At 44.1% G+C, this 25,261-nt stretch overlaps 1 protein-coding gene across 2 annotated transcripts in view; it reads left to right on the plus strand.

The window, feature by feature from the left end:
• PCSK2 (proprotein convertase subtilisin/kexin type 2) overlaps positions 1-25,261 on the plus strand; it is a 271,133-nt gene that overhangs the window by 206,556 nt on the left and 39,316 nt on the right. For both annotated transcript variants that reach the window (XM_049651163.1, XM_049651164.1), the window contains 2 exons: positions 10,947-11,035; positions 21,608-21,783. In XM_049651163.1, the coding sequence (XP_049507120.1) occupies positions 10,947-11,035; positions 21,608-21,783 (265 nt within the window). The remainder of the gene's footprint in view (positions 1-10,946; positions 11,036-21,607; positions 21,784-25,261) is intronic.

Here is a 25,261-nt window from a genome sequence, read left to right on the forward strand (position 1 = left end):
GCTTGAACTCACGAACCGTGAGATCATGACCTGAGCCGAAGTCAGAGGCATAACCTCCTGAGCCACCCAGGCGCCCCTACAAACATTATTCTTAATGCTGGAACTTTGATGGCACTCTCTTTAATGCTGGATGAAATAAGAATTCTGCCTATCTCTCTTTTATCTGACACCATGCCACATCTCATAGCCAATGAAATCATTGTAAATCTAAGGAAAGATACATGAGAACATTAAGGAGAAAATTATAAAATTTAGAAAAGACATAGAAGAAGTCCTGAATAAATGGCGTTGCCTACTAAGTTCACAGATGGGAGGATGGAACCATATAAAGATATGAAGTTAATTCAATGCAATTTCAACTAAAGTCTCAATAGTATTTTTCTGTGAAACTAGAAAATCTGATCCTAAAATTGATATGGTACAGCAAAGGGTCATGAATACAATAAGAAGACAAAGAAAGAGGAGGAGGAGGAGGAGAATGAAAATGAAGAAGAAATAAAAGGGGAAGATGAACCACGACAGCAAGGTGGGAAAATTCTACCTGCCACATATCAAACATTACAAAACCATAATAATCGTGAGAGAACGGCGTTAGCACACAGAGTGAAAAAAAGATCAAAGAAACAGTATAGAAAACCCAGAGGCAGACCACCACATAAAAGAATCTTAATATGGCCAGGATGGCAATAAACACAATGGAAAAAGGATGATGCAGTGATATTCGATAAATGGTGCTAGTTATTCATATGGGAAAATAGGTATCACGCACAGAGCGTAAACAAATTCTAGGGAAATGAAGACCTAAATGTATATAAATCTTTTAGAAGTAAACTGTAAGAAAATGTCCTTATGACCCTGGAATAGGAGTGGCTTCCTTAAGACACTAGGCCACAAGGAAAAGGAAAATATTGAGAAAGCTAAGTTAAAATTAAACATTTTGGTTCAAAATCACAATAAACAAAGTTAAAAGACAAGCCACAGACCAGGAGCTTATGTGCAACAAGTTCTACAAAACAAAAGGGTTAGTATCCAATAAAGAACAGCTACGAATCAGGGGCACCTGGGCAGCTCAGCTGGTTAAGTGTCTGACTTTTGGTTTTGGCTCAGGCCATGATCTCCCAGTTCGTGGGATCGAGTCCCATGTCAGTCTCTGTGCTGACAGCGCGGAGCCTGCTTGGGATTCTCTTTCTCCCTCTCTCTCTGCCCCTCCTCTGCTCTCTCTCTCTCTTTCTCTCAAAGTAAATAAATAAATGTATATATATATTTTTAAAAAAGAACAGCTACAAGTCAATGAAAAAAAATAACTCCATAGAAAAAATGGACCAAGGTTATATGCAGATGATTAACAGAACACCTGAGCTAACTTGTGTATGAAAAGATGCTCAACATTCCTAGTAATGAGGAAATTGCAAAGTGAAACAATGAAATACCATTTCACAACCTTTGGATAAGCAAAAAAGGTCAAGTTTGATGATACTAAATGCTGGCACTCTCCCACTCTGCAGGAGGTCATATATATTCAAAGAACCTGTTTTCACCTTTACATACATATCCTAGAGGAACGGTCACAAACGTGCACCGGGTAATAACGCACAAGAATGTTTCCTTTCAAATTATTTGTAAGAGCAAGCAAATTGCAAACAATCCAAATGCCTATCCCTAGGAAGACAAACAAGTAAATTGCAGCCTGTCTATAAATGGACTACACACAGTGCTGCTACACAGCACTAAAAATGAACGCACCAGAGTCTATGAATGAACCTCAGAAATTCAAGAGCAAAAAGCAAATTTTAAGAAGATTGTATACAAGGAAACACGTATACTGAGTTGGAAAACAAGCAAGTAGTGGCATATATGCTTATGTACATCTGATTATAAAGTAATTGTATAGAAACATGCACAGGGATTCCAAGGATTGCCTGGGTACAGTGGTCACTTACGAGGAAGCAAAGAGAGGTATGGGCCCAGGGAGGTCTTCGAGTGAATCTGTAAATGTTTATTTCTTGAAAAAATAGTTATCCCGGGGCGCCTGGGTGGCTCAGTCTGTTAAGCGTCCGACTTCGGCTCAGGTCATGATCTCGCAGTCCGTGGGTTCAAGCCCCGCGTCGGGCTCTGTGCTGACAGCTCAGAGCCTGGAGCCTGTTTCAGATTCTGTGTCTCCTTCTTTCTCTGACCCTCCCCTGTTCATGCTCTCTCTCTCTGTCTCAAAAATAAATAAATATTAAAAAAAATTTTAAAAAAATAGTTATCCCTATATAAAAATACATGGAATGCACCCTTGTAATTATACACTCCTTTGGTCATGAGAATATCCAGGGTGCCTTAATTAGTCATGCACAGAACTCCACACTTTGCTTTGCTCAGGAAGATGGGGATTAGACCAGAGACTGTAACCGTACTACATATTCGCTCTGCTGTTTAATTTTGTGCTGTGACCAGAGTCTCCGTGACAAATGGGGTATGTGTTCTTTATTCTACCTGCCCTTGTGTTCCTTCAAGGGTTCGTTTTCCTCAAGGCATATGCTTTAAAGTTAAGAACTATATGGTCTATCATAGAATGAAAGTAGGTACATGGTTGAATGAGATTTAATTTACCCTCATGGGAAAACTGAAGGTATCTTAAGAGAACAACATTAGAAGTGCTCATTATATCACCAAATCTTGCTGAATGACACCCCTGTTCCCAAAATGTCTCTTGAATCAATTTCCTATTTTCTCTGCACACTGCCACTGCCTTAGTTTTCATTCTACCATCACAGCAAGGGCTTTGTCTTCCTGCTCTCTCTGAAAAACTACTACCATTTTGTTAGTTACATTATGTGTGATCATGGCATTGTGGTTATCTAGGATACTAGCATTTTTGTACAGATATATTAAGCAATTTGAGGGGGGGTGAATCTGTATTTTTCTTTAGGGTGATTTGCAAAAAAAGCTTAATCAAATATGGCATAATATTAATTGTACACGCATGCACAAGACTAAAGAATAAAAATAACCAAATGTCTATCAGTAGATGGCTGATCTAATAAGCTATAGCATACTCACACAAAAAAATCTGAAGTATGGGAAACATTTGGCTTTGATAGAGTTGGGTGGTAGCCATATGAGATTCATATGCAATTATGTTATTCATTGAATTTGTTTGTATTTTTTTAAGTTTATTTATTTTGATAGAAAGAGAGAGAGGGGGGCAGAGGCAGAAAGAGAGGGAGAGAGAGAATCCCAAGCAGGTTCCATACTGTCAGCACAGAGCCTGATGTGGGGCTCGATCCCACAAACTGTGAGATCATGACCTGAGCAGACATCAAGAGTCAGATGCTTACTGACTGAGCCACCCATGTCCCCTGTTTGTATTTTTTAAATAATAATAATAATAATAATAATAACAGGGTACATGGGTGGCTCAGTCAGTTAAGCATCTGACTTTGGCTTAGGTCACGATCTCACAGTTTGTGAGTTCAAGCCCAGCATCAGGCTCTTTGCTATCAGCACCTAGCCTGCTGTGGATTCTCCATCCCCTTCTCTCTCTGCCACTCCCCCACCCATGCTCTCTCTCACAAATAAATAAACGTTAAAATAAAAATAATAATAATAGGGGCACCTGGGTGGCTCAGTTGGTAAAGCATCCGACTTCAGCTCAGGTCATGATCTCATGGCTCATAAGTTTGAGCCCCACGTTGGGCTCTGTGCTGACAGCTCAGAACCTGGAGCCTGCTTCCGATTCTGTGCCCCTCTCTCACTCTGCCCCTCCCCCACTAGTGCTTGGTCTCTCTCTCTCTCTCTCTCTCTCTCTCTCTCAAGAATAAATAAAACATTAAAAAATTTTTAATAATAATAATAATAGTAAACATAAACTGAGCCAAAATAGAAACACCAAAATGTCATCCAGGTCTCATGCCATTAACAGAATCACTTCTGCTCACCAGCCTCAGAAGGTCCATTAAATCGGCCAATGCCCAAAGGCCCTCCCACACACCACACAAACCTCAGAGGAGGGTAGAGAATAAGAGATCAGACAAGATAGACTTTTTTCTGCTCTTCGAGGATGGCCTTATTCTGATGCTTGTCATCCAACATCTTTGCTGTCCCCCTTGTTGTCATCTGTTTGGTCCTTACGGTATCTTTCAAATTCGTTTCTTTCAGTTACTTACTATTTGAATGTCTCCTTCCAGATAAGAGATCAAGCAGCAACTACTAATATAAATATGGTAGAACTATTCAATAAGATTAAAATCAAAGTTTACTAGTTCAGGGGCGCCCAGGTGGCTCAGTCAGTTAAGTGTCCAACTTCGGCTCAGGTTATGATCTCACGGTTCATGGGTTCGAGCCCCGCATCGGGCTCTATGGTGACAGCTTGGAGCCCAGAGCCCGCTTCGGATTCTGTGTCTCCCTCTCTCTCTGCCCCTCTCCCACTCACACTCTGTCTCTCCATCTCAAAAATAAATAAACATTCAAAAATAAATTTTTTTTAAGTTTACAAGTTCAGGTTATTCCAGCAGCTATAAGAAATACATCCCCAAATCTTAGTGGCTTAACACAATAAAAGTTATTTATAATTCACCTACCAGTTCCTGCACGTCTTCTGGAGGAACAGCTGCCCTCCAAGCAGTGATTCAGGGATGTGGGCTTCTTTCATCTGTGACACACATTTCCAAAGTTACCATGCTTGTCCACGTCAAACTAAAAGAGGGGAAAGAGCACAGATAGACACTCGTGGGTGGTATTTATGCCCCGACACAGCATGTATCCGTGTGCCTCCATCACGTTAGCATAATTCAGTCATATAGCTGCATGGCAGTGCAAGGGAGACCTGGAAATGGAGCTTAGCTGGATCCCAGAAAGAAAAGAAAATGAGCTTGGTGATCAGTTAGCATTTTCTGCCAGCAACAAAAATCATGTTGCAAAGTAACAGATAGTGTTGTACCAGAAAACCTGGCCAGTGGTACCAACAGATGAGTGAGCTAAAGAACCAGTGAAAACTCAGTTATTTTTTGTATTAGTCGGGGTCCTCCAGAGAAACAGAACCAAAAGGATATGGAGAGAGAGAGACAGAGAGAGAGAGAGAGAGAGAGAGAGAGATTTATTATAGAAAATTGGCACATGCAATGATGGAGACTGGCAAACCCAAAATCTGCAGCACGGGCTGGCAAGCTGGAGACCCAGGAGAGCTGATGTTCCAGTTCAAGTCCAAAGGCAGCCTCCTGCAGACCCAGAAAGAGGCAATGTTGCAGATGAAGTCCAAAGGCTGTCTGCCGGAGAATTCTCTCTTGCTCAGGAAGGTCACTCTTCTTGTTCTCTTTAGGCCTTCAACTGATTGGATGAGGCCCACCTGCATTAAGGTGCTGCACAATCTGCTTTACTCAAAGTCCACCAATTTAAATGTTAATCTTATCCAGAGGCACCTGGGTGGCTCAGTCGGTTAAGTGACTCCTGATTTCAGCTCAGGTCATAATCTCACGGTTTGTGAGTTTGCACCCCATGTTGGGCTCTGTGCTTGACAGTGCAGAACAAGCTTGGGGTTCTCTCTTTCTCCTTTTCTCTCTCTCGCTCTGCCCCTCCCACACACACTTTCTCTCTCTCTCTCTCTCCCCCCTCAAAATAAATAAACTTTAAAAAAATGTTAATGTTATCTAAAACACCCGCACAGAAACACCCAGAATAATGTTTGACCGCATATCTGAGCACCCCTTGGTCCGGCCACGTTGACACATAAAATTAACTGTCACGCTTTCTGTCTGCACTTTTCTGTTAGTCAGGAATAGATGATAGTCAAGGGTTCTGGGTAAGAGCAGGGGTTTGGGAACATTCACCTGAGTGTGAATTCTGCTACTGCCTCCTACGTGAAAAGTGACTTATTATCCCTGTGCCTCGGATTCCTCTTTTTGTAAATGGGGACAATAACAGAGGTGCTGAGGCACCCCTCTCAGCACAGTGCTCAACCCTCAGTAGGTATCAATAAATGAGAGTTGTTATATTCGTTTTACTCAGTATACCTACACTGTGCCTTGAATGGAGTGCATACAGAAGGACATGACTTTGGCTAGGGAGGGTGAGAGGGATGACCAAATCCCTTTAGCGAAAGGCCAGCGATGTGGAAAGGAGGGGTGTGCCTGGGCTGTCTCTTTGGAGATCCCCAGGGTCGGGGCCGCGCCTCAGGTGTTCACTTGGATACCTCTACAGCCGCTGCAGTTCTTTGGGGAAGCCCCAGTCATCATGAGAGTCCAGCTTTGAACCCCAATCCCCCATAAGTTAAGCATGGGTTGTCCCTGTAGCCTTGTTTGTCTGTTTATGTGTGAGTTATCGATCGCCAAATAATGTCACATGACAAATCGTCCCAAAAGTTAGTAGAGTCAGCTAGGCAGTTCTGTTGACCTGGACCAGGCTCGGGTTTGTGGCTGGGCTCACCCATGCATCCACGGTCAGCCTGCAGGGTGGCTGGGAGCCAGTTGATAGGATGCCCTCTCTCACAAGTCTGGAGGACGGGTGGCTGTCAGCTGGGGGACCTGGGGTTGTGGCTACATGGGTTTCATCACTTAATAGGCTTACCCAGGCTTATCCACATGCACCTAGGCAGGGTCTCAAGCTGAGGGGTAAGCTCCCCATTTCTACCACCTTGTTTTGGCCACAGCAGGTCACAAGTCCAGCCAGATTCAAGGGAGGCGGGAAACAGGCTTCACTTCTTCATGGAAGGAGCAAGAAAAGCACATTTTCAAGGGCACGGACTCGGAAGAGTGGTGGGTTGGGGCCATTTTGGCAACACATCTGTGACTCTACCACCTGCCTCCCTCCCATTAGTTAGAAGGAGGCCGACTGAGCGGCTGATATGTGTTCCTCACCCCCTATAGCTCCACATCTGACAGACATATGTTTTATTCTAGAAGCAAGAGGGAGCTACTGAACTTTCTCAAGAAAGCAAAGAGGCCAAATGAAAATGGATTTGGAAAAAGATTTTCCTGACTTTCAGGGGAGCAGGCACGCTTGTCTGAGACAATCAGGAAGGCAGGAGACAGGGGAAGGCATTGGAGGCAGTGGGAACAGAGCCTGTGAAGCCCCAGGGGTGTGGAAAGACATGGTGCCATGAACAATTATAGGGAACTGCCACTAGTTGTTTATAATTAGTGTTGCCTAATTTAGCAATGAAACGTTTCTTCCCATATGTTCCTTTGGAGAGCCCACAACGCTTGTCTCCCCGCTTAAAGGCCAAAATTAAGGCTATGGAAGCACTGAGTGCCTTTAGTTCGCTCCAGCCAGTTCACACACATTCATCCACTAGCCTTTGGGGAGCAGTCTAGGGCAAAGATAGGAGCGTAGCGGGGCGGTTCAGTAACCGAGTGTTGGTCTCAGCCCCGCCCCAGCCATCTTCTAGCTGTGCGCCTTCGGGCCAGCACCTCTGAGACTCAGCTCTGATGTCTGTGAAACAGGGCCGTGGTTTCTCATAGCCCTCCCGGGAGGCCTGAAGGGGGCGAGGCGAGCAAGGCACTGAGCACCGCATCTGGTAGTAGATAACGGCCTAGTGAGTGGCCGATGGGTATTCGTTTCCCTGCCTCCTTCGTCACCTGGAACAGGGCTCCCCTCACGATGAGGCCATCCGTGTTCTCCGAGGATGCTGGCACAACTGACTATCCCAGGCAAGGTCTAATTGCACACGTCAGCTCTCGGAGAGGAGATCTTGACAGGGCTAATTATTAAATAATAAGGAAATTAGTGCTTAGCCAAATTAGACATGGCATTGATTTTTAAGCTTTTATTTCAATATTTATATGTTCAGGGGAGCCTGGGTGGCTCAGTCGGTTAAGCGGCTGATTGCGGCTCAGGTCATGATCTCACAGTTCGTGGATTTGAGCCCTGTGCTGGGCTCTGCGCTGACAGCTCGGAGCCTGGAGCCTGCTTCAGATTCTGTGTCTCCCTCTCTCTCTGTCCCTCCCTTGCTTGTGCTCTGTCTCCCAATCTCTCTCGAAAATAAACATTAAAAAAATAAAAAATAATTTAATTTAATCAGTATCCATTAAATTCCATTTTAAAAAATACATGTGCATATATGTAAAGGATATATATATGCACTTTATATCTGGTAGGTACTTTATATAAGCATGTATTTAAATATATGGATTATATAGAATGTATGAGTATATATTATATATAAATATATCATTATATACTTAATTATGTACTTTTCTTTTTTTCTTTTTTTTTCAATATATGAAGTTTATTGTCAAATTGGTTTCCATACAATACCCAGTGCTCATCCCAAAAGGTGCCCTCCTCAATACCCATCACCCACCCTCCCCACCCTCCCACCCCCCATCAACCCTCAGTTTGTTCTCAGTTTTTAAGAGTCTCTTATGCTTTGGCTCTCTTCCAATTATGTACTTTTAAAGTAGATCTATGAATCAACATAAAGAATGTACGTATGTCAGGGGCACCTGGGTGGCTCCATCGGTTGGGCATCCAACGTCGGCTCAGGTCATGATCTCACAGTTTGTGAGTTCAAGCCCCGCATCAGGCTCTGTGCTGACAACTCAGAGCCTGGAGCCTGCTTCGAATTTTGTGTCTCCCTCTCTCTGTACCACCCCCATCACGCTCTCTCTCTCAAAAATAAATAAACATTAAAAACATTTTTAAAAGAATGTACATATTTCATTATATGTATATATACAAATATACATATATATATATATATATACACATATACACACATATGTGTGTGCTTCCGTGCTGCTTTTCAGAACTTTATTTAGCAATTCCTTCAGCATTTGGAATAAGGTCCTTCAGCATTTGGAATAGGTGGCTATGAAAATCTCATCCGTGGTAGACTGAGCACCTTCTCAAAAATTTCAAATGTGATCCACAGAAAACTTAAAGACAAGTAGACAGCTATGTGTACAGCACTTTGTTTCATAGATTTTTTTTAGGGCCATCCTCTGCCCTTGTAACTACACAGTTTACCTGAACACAATATACAGATTTCATTCTTGTTCCAAAGGACATTTGGAGCCCATGAAAGATGTAGCCTTTATGGAGGTAGGATTTACTTTCTTTTTTAATTTATTTTATTTTTTTTTACTGTTTATTCATTTTTGAGAGAGAGAGAGAGAGAGAGAGAGAGAGGGAATGAGCAGGGGAGGAGCAGAGAGAGGGAAACAGAGGATCCAAAACAGACTCTATCTACACTGACCGCAGTGAGCCAGATGTGGGACTTGACCTCATGAACCCCGAGATCATGACCTGAGCTGAAGTCAGACGCTCAGCCGACTGAGCCACCCAGGGACCCCCACTTTTGCTCATACAATATATGATGAGTATATAATTATATATATATATATATATATATATATATATATATATATATATCCCCCTCCCCATACCCAGTCCTCGGGTGTGGTTCTTTAAGGGCTGAAACAATAGCTTTGCTTGCCCCAAGAGGATGATGCAAACAGCACACTAGTCAACAATTTAGAAATCTAAACTCCTAGGGCCATGCAGCCAATAAACCCCTTCACCCATGTTTCCTTATCGTATTTGGAAAAGCCAACGCTCACCGCCCTGTCCCTTCAGCAGGCGGTGCTGACACTCTTCCAGCAGAGCGGATAATGTGGCCCAGTTATTCCTTTAGCTGCTTCATGGACCATTAGAATGGACTTTTGGGGACTGGGGACCAGTAGTTTCAGAGGACTTGTACCTTCGGAACCTCCCACATCTTGAATGCTGTTTAGGGCTAGAACACAACACTCTGATAGGCTCAGAGTTTGCGCTGGTTTCAGTTGTCCATTGTGGCTTAACAAACTACCCCAAAACTTGGTGGCCTAAAAAAAAACACTTATTTGCTCACAGACCCGTAAGCTGGGCAGGAACAGCCAGTCTCCCTCCACATGCCGCCCACCGGGGTGATCTAGCGAGGTCTGGAGGAGGAGGGCATCATCCCTCACGTGCCAGGAGCCTCATCTGAGGTGTTGGAATGGCAGAAATTGCTGGGTCTTTCTCTCTCTCTCTCTCTCCCCCCACGTGGTCTCGTCCACTTGTAGGCTAGCCCAGGCTCCCCTCGTTGACACCTGGCACCAAGCTGTCAGCCCTCTTACAAAGTGATACATCACATCTCCACCGTGCTCTGTGGGTCAAAGCAAGTCCCCAGGCCAGCTCAATCCAACGGGAGGGGAAATGCACACGGGACAGATAGAACTGTTTGGAACCCTTTAGTAGAAGGCAGGAGAGAGCAAAACAAGAAGGACAAAAATTAGTGGTGTCTGTTCCCGATAACGTTCTAGAACATAAGCCATGGGAAGGCCTTGCTCAGACTCGTAAGGCTGGGAAAACCTTGGAAAGGTTATCTAATGCCTGGCGGGGCTCCTTAATCTGGTCAGCCTCAAAGGTTCTGTGAGTCCCTTGAAATCGCATGCAAAATGTTGCCAACACATGCTTTCTTATTCCTGGAGGAAGGTGGGAATCTATAGCATTCCATACGCCCTCCAAGGAGGCTATCTTCCAGAAGAGGTAGGTAACCATTATCCTATACCTGACAGGCAGCCTTGCATGCCTGTGTAGAGAACCAGCCTTGAAAATAACCACTAGTCCACAATCCTAGTTCTCCAACCACTAGGAAGTGCTGAAGTGTTGTGATCCGACCAGCACACACGTGTCCTCTCATGCTTGGTGTTTCCTGGAAGCCTCTAAGTGTATTTTCTGCAGGAAGACACTTCAGATTTGAAAGTAAAGATCAGATTTCAAGGTGGAAAATGCTCTGAGAAGCCTCCTTCTTGTAGAAGCAGGTCAAGGTCAGGAAAATAGGTGGAAGGGGAGAGGGGGAAGAAAGGCGATACACAGAAGGAAAATCTGCCAGCTCCGGCTAACCAGACCATCGACAGCAAATTGCTTCCAGTTGATAGAATTTAAGGAACCTCCCCCAGAGTCTTTTGATGCCGTGTCTAACTTCCCTCTATTTTTCTCCACAGCCATGGGACCCGATGTGCAGGGGAGGTTTCTGCCGCGGCCAACAACAATATCTGTGGGGTCGGAGTGGCATACAACTCCAAGGTTGCAGGTAAGCTGTCCCTGCCAAACAGCAGGTGCCATGAGCCAGAAGGCATCACACTACGGTCTCCAGCCTGGCCAGGACCTGGCAAAAAAAAATCCCACTGGAGCAGCAGGGCTGGGTCCAATAGCTTTAGCAAGAGTGAAAAAGACAATCTTTTTAATCGATCTGGCAGTGTCAATAAACTCAGATTTTTTTTCGAGTGTAACATAAATACAGAAAAGGGCACGGCTCATGAGCTCAGTGAGTTTTCACAACCCACCACATCCAAGGAAAGCATCAAGAAACAAAACATCACAGGCACCCCAAAGGCCTTGTCATGTCCCCTCCCAGTTACTACCCATATACACAAGAATAACCCTGATCCTGGGGCGCCTGGGTGGCTCAGTCAGTTAAGCATCTGACTCTTGGTTTCGGCTCAGGTCATGATCTCACAGTTCGTGGGTTCGAGTCCTGCATCAGGCTCTGTGCCGAAAGTGCGGAACCTGCTTGGGATTCTCTCTCCCTCCCTCTCTCTCTGCTCATCCCCTACTCAGACTCTTTCTCTCTGTCAAAATAAAAAGAAAGAAAGAAAGAAGAAAGAAAGAAAGAAAGAAGAAAGAAAATGAGTAACCATGATCCCAATTACTAACAACAAAAACTGGTTATTGCCAATTTTTAAACTTTAATATAAATGGAATTGCAGTGCTGTACTCTTTTGTGTCATTATCAATAAGACTCAAATAAAGACTGTAGAATATAAAGAGATGCATACAAATTATTGTAAACATACTCAAAACTCTAAAAAACAGTTTTTTACACAGTGCATCTCATCTTTAAGGAAATATATTCTACCTAAACCTTTGTATCATGTTCCACAGGAAGGACATTTGACAATTTCATCCTAAAGGCGGCTTTAGAAATGACTTGGCAGATCACTAGAAACTTAGAAACCAACATCTTCCTCTCAAAAAAGAGAGGGAGTGAGAAGGAGGGGTTCATAAGCTGTCAACAAGATGCAGGAGAATGGAGTGACTCCTGGCACATTCCAAGTTTTGCATCAAATGGGTTCTTAATTTGTTCAGGCTGAGTCACTCAACCTTGTTTTTCTTTTTTTTACAACTGTCTTGGTATTTTTTTTCCTAGCAATTTAAGAGAACCATAAACATACTTTGTGCTGACGCTTGCATTTCCAAGGACCTAAATAAAGCAAGAACAACCTATACAAACCCACCACCAACCTCTTTCAACACTGTTTGCTAAGAGGCTTGCTGGGTGCTGAATTTCACAAAAGAATCCATCTGGAGGGTTCTGAAATGCAAAATAGGGGAAGCTTTGCCCCTTGGGTTTCTGCTCTCTCTAGTTTGTATGCATTCAAAATGCTGGCATTAAAATGTCAGGAGCCATTATGAGCTCAGGGGAAAGAATAACACTCAGTTAATATTTTATAAGCCAGGCTCATACCTTGGGTGGTATCTGAGGCGAGGTGGGTTCCCCATCCACAGGACAGAACTGGAGGCAGCTGAAAACTTCAAACCTGGATTTCCCATTCACAATTATGGTTTTCAAAATAATTTGGATCCCAAAGTACAGTTTCAAAATACTTTTGGAGCCTGAAGTAACTGGGCTTTTTTGAACAGGGATTCTTAGAACTACTCCCTGCAAAATTGAGTTAAGAGCAGCTCAAGCGTTAGGAGGGTTCACTGGGGTCCCTTTCTCCATCTGCCTTCTATCCTTTTCTCTCCTAGTATTTGCACTCTGAAAACATCTGAGCAGCTCACCAAATGTACCTCATTTTCCTGTTCTTTTCATTGGAATTCCCTAAAAGGGAAGCGTGAGACAAAGATTTGAGTGTGTTAACCTAAGAAATAAAAGAGCCAGTTATCTTACCAGCAAAACAGGTTTACATTTATGACAACAGAGAATGGCAATTCAGGACGTGCAAGCTATAGCAAAACCACAGGCAATTCCCACAAAGCAGAAGAATGTCATTTTAGGGAGAAGAAGAAAGTTGGGAGGGGTTGTTTTGAATGGAAGTCCATTGGAGAAAAGCAGGAGTTTGAGGTGAGGGTGGTTTCTCTTTGGCTGAGTTGCGCGGATAGTCAGTTTCTCATAGGAGATGCAATGTACATCTTTTCCAGTTGGGGCTGGAAAGTATTGATTTTTTCCTGCTGACAATTCTGCTGGGATCTGTAATTGACGATTCTTCCTGTAATTGATATTGAGTGATATGGCTCCCCCTTCTGGACTCCTGATTCCATTTTAGTGAGGGCTCCCTTTATGAATTGCTTACAGGAGCAAGGAGTTTCTTTGGGAGGGTGATCCCAGGAAGCCAGAGAGAAAGAGGAAGAGAGGCGGCTAAGGGAGGGAAGCCAACAAAGGGTGTGTAGATGAGCTGAGGACAAGCAGGGCTCTGAGGGACTATAGAATTGCACCCCCGAGGTGAAGAGGCTGTTTACCAACTCCCACCCCTCACTGGTGGGGGGGGGGAGGGGGGAGTGCCTCCTGGGCCCTCAGCACCCTGTCCAGCCTGCCAGTTCATATGGGTGGAGCATAGTCCTGAGGCAAAGAATGCCTCCCCCCAGGCAAAGACACCTGGACAGGGTAGTGGATTCAGGCAGGTGCAACCCATAAACTCTGCCTCACCTGCTAACTGAGTCCCAATCCCAAAGGTGAGTGACTGCAGCCTGATCCCTCAAAGATACGACCTGACCTGTGCTTTGTGAAACCCCAGACAGCTCAGGTCTCACAGCAATGCTCCAATGTTCCAGAAATAGGCCAGAACTAGTGGGAGGCATGCCTAGCCACACAAAGATTTTAAGCAGAGGAGCCTCTTTTTCCGCTCCCTTAATCCCAGTGGTGCTCCTCTGTAACAACTTCTGCTGGTGCTAACTGCTTAAGGGACTCAGAAGTCTGGTCCCCATCATCCTGTGCCCATTAGGACACCCAGTGTCCTCTGGGCTTTACTGGAGAAGCACGAGGAATTCTTCATGAGGAAGCCCTGGACTGTTACTCAAGAATCACAATAAAAGCGGAATTTCATCCTCCTAGACCTTAAAAATTTATGGGAAACATTTTGTTCCTTCCGGCTGGCAATTCCAGAAGTTGGCTAGTTTTTATTACTCTAAATGAACCATACCTTTCCAGAGAAGCTTTCTTGCGGGTTTCTGAGCTAGGGATGTCTAGAGCGCCACCTGGTGGTGATCTTGGATCATTGCTAGTCCCTGGCAGTCTGGAGGTGTCCCATCACAGGTTAGAGAGGCGCCCGAGGTCTTGTTCCACGCCCTTCCTGAGTCCTGTCTCTCTTCATCCTGTCCTCAAAAAAACAAAAAAAACAACAACAACAAAAAAGGTTTCAGTTAAGGGAATGTAGAATCTTAGTCCAGAAATAGGAAAGTGGAGATAAGATGATAAAATGGGTCCTCTGAAGGGAAAAAAGGAAAAAATCATAGAGCATCTCTTTATCTGCCTATTAGCCTGTTGGGTTTCTCTTTTCTTCATAAACTTTGCTCACTTTTCCACCGGGGTTCCTGTCTTGTTGATTTGCACGTGTTTTTGGTATGTCCTAGATCTTAGCTCCTGGTCGGTTACAGTCAGTGCAAATACCTTCTCCCAAACTTTCACGTGAGATCATTAGTCCGTCTGGATTCCACATTTGCATGTCATGCTGGCTTGGGATCCAGTTATATTTTTCTCCCAACATGACGCCAATATCATCCATTCAGTAATCCATCCTGTCCCTTTGATTTGTGGTGCCATCTTCATCATGTTTCAAGTTCCCGTGCATATATGGTTAGTCCCCGGGTAAATATAATTTAGATAAAACCGCCTAGCAAGTGTAAATCAGGAAGTGTAGCCACACTCCTTGTACTGCTGGGCCTTTGTATCTGCTCTTCCCTCGTCCCAGAATACCTCCCCTATAGGCTTTACCCGGCCACCTCTTTATCCTGCACTTCTCAGATTCCCCATTGTTACCTTCAGCATCACCTCCAGACCAGCCTTCTCATCTACACTTGATAAAGCATGCAGTTTTTTCTTCCTGGCACTAACCACTGTCCAGTTATTGCCCACATTCTTGTACATGGTTATTTGATCAATATCTTTCTCCCCAGGCAGAAAACAGCCTGCTTGAGGACAGGGGCCTTGTCTGTTTTCTCTCACCTCAGCACCCAGAACAAGGTCTGGCACCCAGCAGATGCTCAGAGCCTATTTGCTGAGTGACGGGAAGCAAAAAAGGAATAAAGAGAAGGAAGGGTCAGTGAATAAACCCATGATAAGCAGTAGAGATTAATCACTGGACAGAAGAATGGATGGATGAATGGAGTTGAAAGATTAAGGGCATTAGGATCTAAGGACCCAAAGCCAATAGAATTTCTACCAGGAAGCAAAAGTATCTTGTCTTCCACCAGTACCATCTCACCTTTGCTATTTTATCCCAATCAAATTAGTTCCAAGGAGACTTGAGCCTTCTTATATCCTCTCCCCTCTTCCCTCCCTTCCAAGGGCACCATGATAATGTTCTAAGTGCTGGCATCACCAGTAGGAGCTGCCCCAGGGCCCACCATTGAAAAAGGGACAGGGGACCCCTTTATACCTATGCCCTAAGCCGCTCCAGGCTGACAAGTATCACGACCGTCCATCGACCATAATATAACACCATTCAGGTGTTACAAATAGAGTGTGTAAATTTCCAGGGGCTCATCATTTCCACCTATTCATTAGAATCTCAAAATCTTGGGCCCCAAAGATCCTTTAGTCCACAAACCCACAGATACTTGCATAAGGGTAGCAACAATATAATAATAATAGCAATAATAATAGCAGCAGTAGTAGTAAATAACACATTATTTACTCTTCCAATGTGTCAGTGCGATGCACAACTCTTTACTCAACTCTTTACACAGTCTTATCATGCATCATTATATATGTATATATACATACATATATACATATACGTACACATATATGTACATATACATATGTACACATATATGTACATATACATATGTACATATATATGTATATATACATACATATGTGTACGTATATGTATATATACATATATAATGATGCATGATAAGATTGTGTAAAGAGTTGAGTAGTTTTGCATATATATAATATTATATATAATAACTATATTATATATAATATATAATAATTATATAAATAAATATAACTATATTTATATATAATAAATAGTATAATAATAATTATTATTATACTATTTATTATTATATTAATATATTATAATTATATATATATATATATATATATATATATATATATATTAGTATCCCTCTTTTACAGAGAACCAAACTGGGGCCACACAGCTTGTAAGCTATAGGATAATTTTGCACCTAGAATGCCCTAAGCCAGAAATTCTACCATTGACCCCCTACACTAAAATGCTTGAACAACTTCTCTTTTCCTACTTTTCTGATATAGTCTGGATCCAGCCTGGAACTACACACCTCCAGCAACAGGAAACTCACTCCCTTCCAACACAGTACACTCTGCCTTTGGATAGGTGTGACTTTGAGAAACTTCCTCCTTAAAACTAGCTCTCTCTTTGATTTCTGTTGCCTTTTTTCATGGACACAGTTGTTACCACCTCTTCAAGATGACGCATTGCAGGGAGGGAGGAAAAATTCCAATTAGTCTGGTTCCTAAAGAGTTAACACTCTGTAACATGTAAACCCATACATATGACACGTTCCAGAAGTGCTCACCTTGAAGCTTTAATAACTTCAAAACTATGTGTATTTGAAGATTTAATTATTTACATTTCCTTATCCACTTGCTTACTTTTATGAATTTTGAAGAAAAAAAATTAATTTCCATTTTTTGACTTTGAAAATGCCATTATTTAAGTAACTCTTTAAGAAAATAACCTAATTCTTTTCTTACTTTTATTTTTAAGTGTTTAACATCTTCGATCAAAGGGATTAAGACAAAGAATTAAAATTAAAAATATAGTATTCAAACTTTGCAAAAGCAAAATAAAATGCACAAGTATAAACAATGAACGCTTCAAATGACGTTCCTGTGAATTTGTCAGATTTATACTTCTGAGATTATTAAAGCTCAAAAACTGCACCGCGCCTTAGGAGATGCTGTCTCTTGCTGACAATCCGTTCTGGGGCTCCACAGTGACTGTTGGGTGCCTACCATGTCCCCAGTTCTGCTGTGGGTGGTGGGACAGAGCTGTGAGCCAGCCAACAAGACGCCTGTCTCCACGTAGTTTACAAGCCGTGAATGAAGAAGAATGAGCACATGAACAAGATAATATCAGACAATGGTGGCCGCTATGAATAAAACAAAATAAGGTGGCATCGAATAAGATGAGGGCACAGTAGCTGATTAGTGGGAGGGCCTTACAGCACCACACCTGGGCTTCCACGGAGGTCCTCAGAGCCACCCCAGGGTAGGGCCAGTCCAGGTGAGATTGGCCTTACCTGCCATTCTTGCTAAGCCAGAGCATTCAGATTTGTGCATTGAGTTTTGGAAATGGGATCTCCTTTGTTCAAAGGTTCTGAAAAAGAGTTTGAAAAACGCACGGTTGACCGTTATCAAAATACCCTGAAATTTCTCTGCAGCAATGAATTGCTTTCCCATATTTGGCCAGTAGAATTCTTAACATTTCACTTAGTTCACAGGTACTTTATCTGAGTTTTAAAAGAAACCAATGAAAATCACATATTAGCACATGATGAACATGTTTTCAAATCCTTTAGACCTAGATCAGCATGAATTCCCTCCTGGGTCTGCAGATTAATATTCATGAGCACAAAAGGTGGTGATTAGCAACACTGAGGTTTGCTGGCAGGTGTGGCTTTGCCGGTGTCGGGTACAAGTTCCCCTTTTGTAACATGAGCAGAGATAGAAAGGATTTAGCTCAAATCCCTGGGCCTTGCAGCTCCTAGAGAAGGAAGTCACAGTGTCCCCATCAGTCATTAGTGCAGTGATCAGGACTGCAGGGTGGGAGGGTAGAAATCTTGACGTGCACTGGGTTTCTCCATGCCATTGAATCACACCAGCTGGTAGCATTTTACAAATGTGAAGACACCAAGTCCTAGCCCCCTCGGCTTCCCTCTCTCCCTCTGGCTCTCGCCCTTACTCTCTTGCCTTCCTTTATTCTTTCTTTCTGTCTCTGTCTCTCTGTGCCCCCTCTAACTCCTACAGCATCCAGGGACAGAGGAGAGAGAGAACCCTCAGGTCACCCTGAGCCTCTGTCTTGGCTACTAATGGTGCAGTCGCTTGCAAAAATGAACACTGTATCTCATTCAATTAATGCACGCCTCATTCCTCCTGAGCTTAACTAGATTAAAGGAATGTCGGGCGCCTGGCCCCAGAATATGAATGAGAGCCTTGCTCCCAGTCTGTGGCGGCCCTTGACTCCCTGGACTCTGAAACAGTCAGAAGATTAATGCACAGCAGCTCTGATGTTCTGTGCAGCACAAAGAGAGCCAGGGAGGGCAGGAAGAGGAAGAGGCAGAGACACCGGAGCTGCTAAGAGAGAGGGTAAAGGGCAGATCTGGATGCGCCACACTGGCTGTGGTGCAGTGGATGAAATCCAGTGGATGAAATTCAGTGTCGCCATCGGTTGGCATCTGGGACAGTCCAGATCCACTTTGGCAGGGCTGAATCTCTTTCACCTTCCAGCTGAAGCAGGCTGTTCAGTTCCGGCCATTGACCCTGTACACAAGTTCAAGACCATTTGAGTTTTCTCCTTGCAGGCAAGTGAATACCAGCCTCTCAGCGAAGTTTCCCTACCCACAAGGTGGGCATGGCTTCTTGCCAAAAGCAGCTGCACTACTTGCTTTACTGTTGTCGAACAAATGTTTTTAAATAAATAAAATTACAGGTAGGGCCAAAGCAAAATGTGACGTTTTAGAGGTCCTATCCCTTATAAAATGAACCGTAAAACTTAGCTTCTGGAAAGTTCAAACCAAAGATTTTCCTCATTCAATATGAGCTTCTCCCAAGAGAAAGGATGCTAACTGATAATTGGATATTTGTTGGCAAGAATAGTGACCTGATTTATGGGTAGAGGATGGGAAATCTCGACATGTTATTATTTGTTCTTCTGGACCTGTCCTTTCTGTTAGGGAAAAAAAGAAATCAATTCAAGTAACGACACTATACATCTATTCACCAAATATTTATTAGCTTAAAATAATGCTGATAACCTAGAACACAAGAAAAGAACAAAATGGACACATGCCCTGTACTCAAAAGATTTTGCTGTGTAGTGATGAATGTGTTGACGCAGAATTGCTATGAAGCAACTAAAAGCATTTATTTGGGTCTCAGAGATCGCAGTCCGGGAGACACAGAGTTGACTGAAATGCAAGCGTACTCAAAACCAAGAGCTGGAGTGCAGGCTTAAACAGGCAAAAACCACAAGGTCCAACTTGTTTTGGAAGCATTATCTTTGGCACTAACAGTGTTAAACTGACTATCTAAGGTTGGCTATTCAGCTAACAAATGCTATATTATGTCTATTTCAGTCTAAAGTAAAAGGATGTTTTCCAGGAGGTGGTGAAGGTGCAATCAACAAATTGTCATTGACCGAAGTCAAAAGTCGGCAGTGGCTTCCAAAAACAGAAACAAGAGCCGTGCAGAGGCTTTGCCTCCTCCATGTCCTCCCCACCCCCTATTTTGGATGACTCTCTTAGCAGTGCTTGCTTTAGGTTGTAATCTTCCACAAATGAGACTCACAAGCAAATAATTATACTGGAAGGCTGAAAGTGTGGTGCTCACGGGGGATGCCGGATCCAGAAAGACTGCTAGGGAAATGCCTACTAAACACATACATTAGTCAGGAGAAGGAGGAGCACTGGGGGAAGTTGTATGCAAGGACAAAGGTAGCTATGGGACACTGAGGAGGGAGGAGAGACCCTTAGAGAGAAGACAATTTCATGTCAGCATCACAAGCCCTGCAAGGACCTGGGTTGTCCTTATTTAAACGTTATGCTATGTTAGAGAGAGATGTTTGTGTAATCATGTCTTTTGACCATGATAAATATAGGTAAGAGGTGTCAGGATCCAGGTTTTGACGGTGTAGAGCCCGGTCCCTTTACTTCGTGACTTCTGTGGACAGAACAACTTAGGTCAGCAACTCTAACATTCTAGGCTACTTAGCACAGAAGAGAAATAGCGTGTCAGGCAGAGAACAGTATGACATGGCACCAAGCAGCAATGTCTGGAGGGTAGTAGCAGGGCAAAATGCCCATCCCAGTGGCGGCTGCTGCATTCACCCTGGAAAGGCTTGTTCTGGACAGCCAGAAGGTGGTGTGAACTGTGGACGCCCACAGGCATGTCCTTTCTGCATCCGTTTGTGCAGCTCAGGCTTACCCACACACACTCGTGGACTGCAGGACTCAAATTTTTTAATGTCCCAGCAAGAAGTCACTCCTACAGGTTATTGGAGTAGCACAAACTTTACCAAGGTAACATAGGGGAGAAAGAGGAGGGGGTTGTATCATGCACCCCATTTCCAGGATATTTCAGAATTACCCATACAACATTTCTGTCCTCCCCACAGCCCCTTCTAGCTACCATGCAACTTGGGAATCATCTTTTTCTGACTCCCTCGATCTTTGCACTGTCCCTATTCCTCTCTCTGCCCCTTAACCTCTAGGATTTTCTCTTAAAAATTTAATATCAATTGAATTCCCACCAGCCCACTGTCACGCACAGTGGGTTTATTTCCCCGCCCCCCTCCCCCGGCCCCTGGTCAATACCTAGTCACTGGAGGCTGAGCTTCCACCTAGAAATAGACTTGTCGGGGCACCTGGGTGGCTCAGTCGGTTGAACGTCAACTTCGGCTCAGGTCATGATCTTGTGGTTCCCAAGTTCAAGCCCCGTGTCTGGCTCTATACTGACAGCTCAGAGCCTGGAGCGTGCTTTGCGGATTCTGTGTCTCCCTCTCTCTCTCTGTCCCTCCCCTGCTCGTTTTCTCTCTCTCTCTCCCTCTCTTTCTCTCTCAAAAATAAATAAAACATTAAATTAAAAAATAAAAAAAGAAATAAAAGAAATAGACTTATCAAGAGGCGCCTAAGTGACTAACTCAATTGAATGTCCAACTCTTCATTTCGGCTCAGGTCATGATCCCAGGGCCATGGGATAGAGCCCCACATGGGGCTCCACGCTAAGATTCTCTTTCTCTCTCTCTCTTTCTCCCTCTTCCCACCCCCTGCTCACATGCACGTGCTCTCTCTCCCGTGCACTAAAAAAAAAAAAAAAAGAGAGAAAAGGAAATATACTTATCAAGGAATCTCTTCAGCAAAGGTGGTCTCTCCCCATTAGAAATTCTAGTAAAGTTTCCAGTGGGAAAAAATTTCTTCAGTTATATAAGGAAAGGTGTGGGTGGAGTCCTAAAAGGATTGAGTGGGACAGTGTATGTGTCCTTCTTTTAGCCTCTAAAGGTGTAGCCCACACAACCTGAGGCTGGACTCCAGATTCTGCAGCGTCCCCCAGGACACCCAGGTGGCAGGCCCTCCACCCACACCCAGGGCCTGAGCCCTCATCACCCCTCCCCCATCTCCAGTGCCCTGGGGGACCAAAACATGGTGTTTCCCTGTCCAATTGGGTCTACAGGTATCCGGATGCTAGACCAGCCATTCATGACAGACATCATTGAGGCCTCTTCCATCAGCCACATGCCTCAGCTGATCGACATCTACAGTGCCAGCTGGGGCCCGACAGACAACGGGAAGACAGTGGATGGACCCCGGGAGCTCACGCTTCAGGCCATGGCCGATGGCGTCAACAAGGTAAGATCATTCCTGTGCCCACCAGGCCCAGGTCCTCTGGACGGAGGGGTGGAGGGTGGGGTGTCCAGTGGAGGTGATGAGAATGAAACAAGGAGCAGGGAATGGGGCAGAGGTGGGGCTGTTACCCTGTGCATTAGCTCAGGGCATCCAAGAAATGGACCCCCAAACAGGGTTAGCCGTGCAGATTTATCAGAGGGGACTCCTTTAAAGGGCAAAGGGGAGGGGGGGTAAGGTGGCGGGGGTGCCTTCAGATGGTGATGTTAGTCTGACCCCTGTGAAGACCGGGGAGGAAGGACGGCCACCCTGGGGTCTGTGTTGGCACCCCCACCTTGCCACACAACAGCTGGGAGCAGCCCCCAGGCAGTGGAGTCTGGGTGCAGACGGGGTAGTGGATCCGCGATATTCCCATGGCAGGGCTGTGAGCCACAGGATTTCCAGGCTGCCCATCCCTGGGATTAGCCCAGGAATGGACAAACTCAAGGCAAAGAGACCAAGGCAGAGCCCCCAAAGGGAGGGCAGCCAGGTCAGCGACCGATGGAGGAGAAGTTGGTACCCTCCATGCATCTCAGAGTAGGGGTCACGTCGGACAAGACCTGAGCCAGGCCTCGGGATCAGTCTTCTGGGTTCAGGTCCCATTTCCATCAGTCAGTGTCTGGGTGTATCTGCAAATGACTTGACCTCGCTTGCTGCGCCTCTGTTTTCTTGCCTGTAAAATTGTGATAATCTTACATTTCTCCTGGGATCATTGTAAGGTGTAAATGAGATAAATATACCAGTGTTTGGTAGTGAGAAGTGCCCCGGGAAGGGTTGGTGTTGATCCAGGCCATTGTGGACACTTAACCTGTCCCCCCAAAACTTTGTGGAGTAAAGCACAGGGTTTTGTTTTTGTTTTTGTTTTTGTTTTCACTAAGCTTGTGAATTTTATGCGTCAAGAATTCAGGGCACATTGGGGATGGCCTGTCCCAGCTCTAAGAGTCCTGGGCCTCGGATAGAAGTCTCCAGATTTGAATTGCCAAACTCAAAGTCTTCTAGTGCCCTTGTGATGTGCCAAATTATCGCCATTTGTGCCACAACACCAACCACTCAAGAGTACTTAATCATCTTGTTGTATTTAGTGTTTTCTTCAGGACTGGACTTACCATCAGGTGATAGTGATACCCTCTTGATGCTTTTAGTTTGCCCGTCTAACCAGCCATGGGCAGGAGTTGCATTTTCCCAAGATTACAACAATGGTGGGGCGCCTCGGTGGCTCAATCAGTTAAGCATCCGACTTCAGCACAGGTCATGATCTCACAGTTCGTGGGTTCGGGCCCTGCATCGGGCTCTGTGCTGACAGCTCAGAGCCTGGAGCCTGCTTCGGATTCCATATTTCCCTCTCTCTCTGCTCATCTCCTGCTCAAACTCTGTCTCTATCTCTCAAAAATAAAATAAATATTAAAAAACATTTTTTTTTTAATATTACAACAATGGTGGTAGAGTAAGAGTAACCAGGTCCTCACTGAGGGAAAGACAAGTGTGTGAGGTTTAGTATATGGACTTTTGCAAGTGCCTTTTAGGAATTTTTAGAAAGTCTGCTTCTTGGATTTTGGCCAATTTCAAATGGATGAAATGGATATGGCCATATTTGGATATATAAACTAGCACTGCTACAGATTAATTGCAAAATGCATCCGTTTTATGTTTATCTTTGTTATTTATGGTCTATGTGAAATATACATGAACCTATTATTTACACACTTATATCACCAAAATAGGTATGGGTATGAAACACCTGAAATTTAACAGTAGCTTAGACAGGTAAAAATATTGAAGAAAATTAGAGTGGACAACTAAATAGCATAATGCCCTCAAGGTCTATCCAAGTTGGCACAAATGGCGGGATTTCCTTCTTTTTATTGCTGAATAATATTCTGGTATGTGGGGGGGGGGGTTGGTATATATGTATGTGTATATACAGTATTCTCTTTATGCATTCGTGCATTGATGGACACTTAGGTTGTGTCCATTTCTTGGCTAGTGTGAATAACGCTGACGTGAAATAGTGGTGCAGGTATCTAAAGATAGTAATTTCAGGGCCACCCGGGTGGCTCAGTCCTTTAAGCATCTGATTCTTGAGCTCAGCTCAGGGCTTGAGCTTAGGGTCATGAGTTCAAGCCCCACTTTGGGCTCCACACTGGGCATGGAGTCTACTTAAATAAATTTTTTAAAAAATAGTACTATCATTTCCTTCAGATTATCCCAGAAGTGGGGCTGCTGAATCATATGGTAGTTTTGTTTTTAATGTTTTGAGGAACCTCCAAACTGTTTTTCATAGTGGCTGCACCAATTTACATTCCCACCAACAGGACACAGGGGTTCACTTTTCTCCGCATCCTCACCAACACTTATCTTTTTGATAATCGTGAAGGCAACTTTTTCTAAACGTTTCCTAAGGTAAGAGAACAGGTCTTTTCCTCTCCAGCTAGTCTCAGAAACTGGCCTAGTGCTTGAAAAGTGGATCAGCTGTTCAATAAGTAGATGTGGAATTAATACATGAATGAAATTGGATGGTTCAAAGATTAAAAGTCCTATAGAAAACTGTGGTGAACGTCAGTGGTGCCCACTACGTCCCCTTTATCGGGTGGGGGTGGGGTGGGGAGGGGGAACCTCCCAGCTACGATGACTCACACAGCTGCCCCTTCCCTGTAGAACTGCCCTAGCTGATGGGAGGCTTTCATCCAGATGGTTATGCCCACACACACACCGAGGAGGCAGCCCACAGCCAATGATTGATTCAGGTAGAAGAGGCCAGACCACTTGGCCCCAGTAGGTACCACTCTGCAGTATAATGTATGCTCCAGAGACCCCAGTGAATCAGGCCAAGCAAGGGTTGACTTTGCTTGAGAGCACACCATTTTGAGGTTCCTACCTGGCCTATCTTGTTTCACTCCCTCATTGACAGATTTCCCCTTAGTGCACGTTCTTAATACACCTGGTGAGCTCAAGTCCCTGCCTTGGGCTCTGCTTCTAGTGAACCCATTCTAAGACATTAGAAATGAGGTTCATTCTTTCCCTTGGCTGCCAGAAAGCTCAGAACTAAGTTTGGGCCTAACAGTGTGGGGTTTTTTTAGGCTAAGTCTTCTCCTATCCCATTTTCTCCCCTCTGTTCACCAACCATGGCCTCGAAAATCATTCCTTAACTGTTGTTCTCATGTCCTTTTTCATATTTCTATGGAATCCAAATCTATGAATACTACGAAGTATAAAATTTGTAAAAGAATTGCTTAAATTAGTTCAATTTGATTTGATTAAATTAAGGTGTAAATTTTAACTTTGGGATCCTCAAATTGTTTCTTGCTTCTGCAATTTCTAGTCTTAATGGACTAAACCATCTCAATGGACAAAAATCAACGGTGTCTGGGCCCTAAACAATAGTAAACAGTAGGTCACTGCTAGGAATTTATCCAAGGGATACAGGAGTACTGATGCATAGGGGCAC

Source organism: Panthera uncia, assembly GCF_023721935.1.
Source record: "Panthera uncia isolate 11264 chromosome A3 unlocalized genomic scaffold, Puncia_PCG_1.0 HiC_scaffold_11, whole genome shotgun sequence".
Lineage (NCBI taxonomy): Eukaryota > Metazoa > Chordata > Mammalia > Carnivora > Felidae > Panthera > Panthera uncia.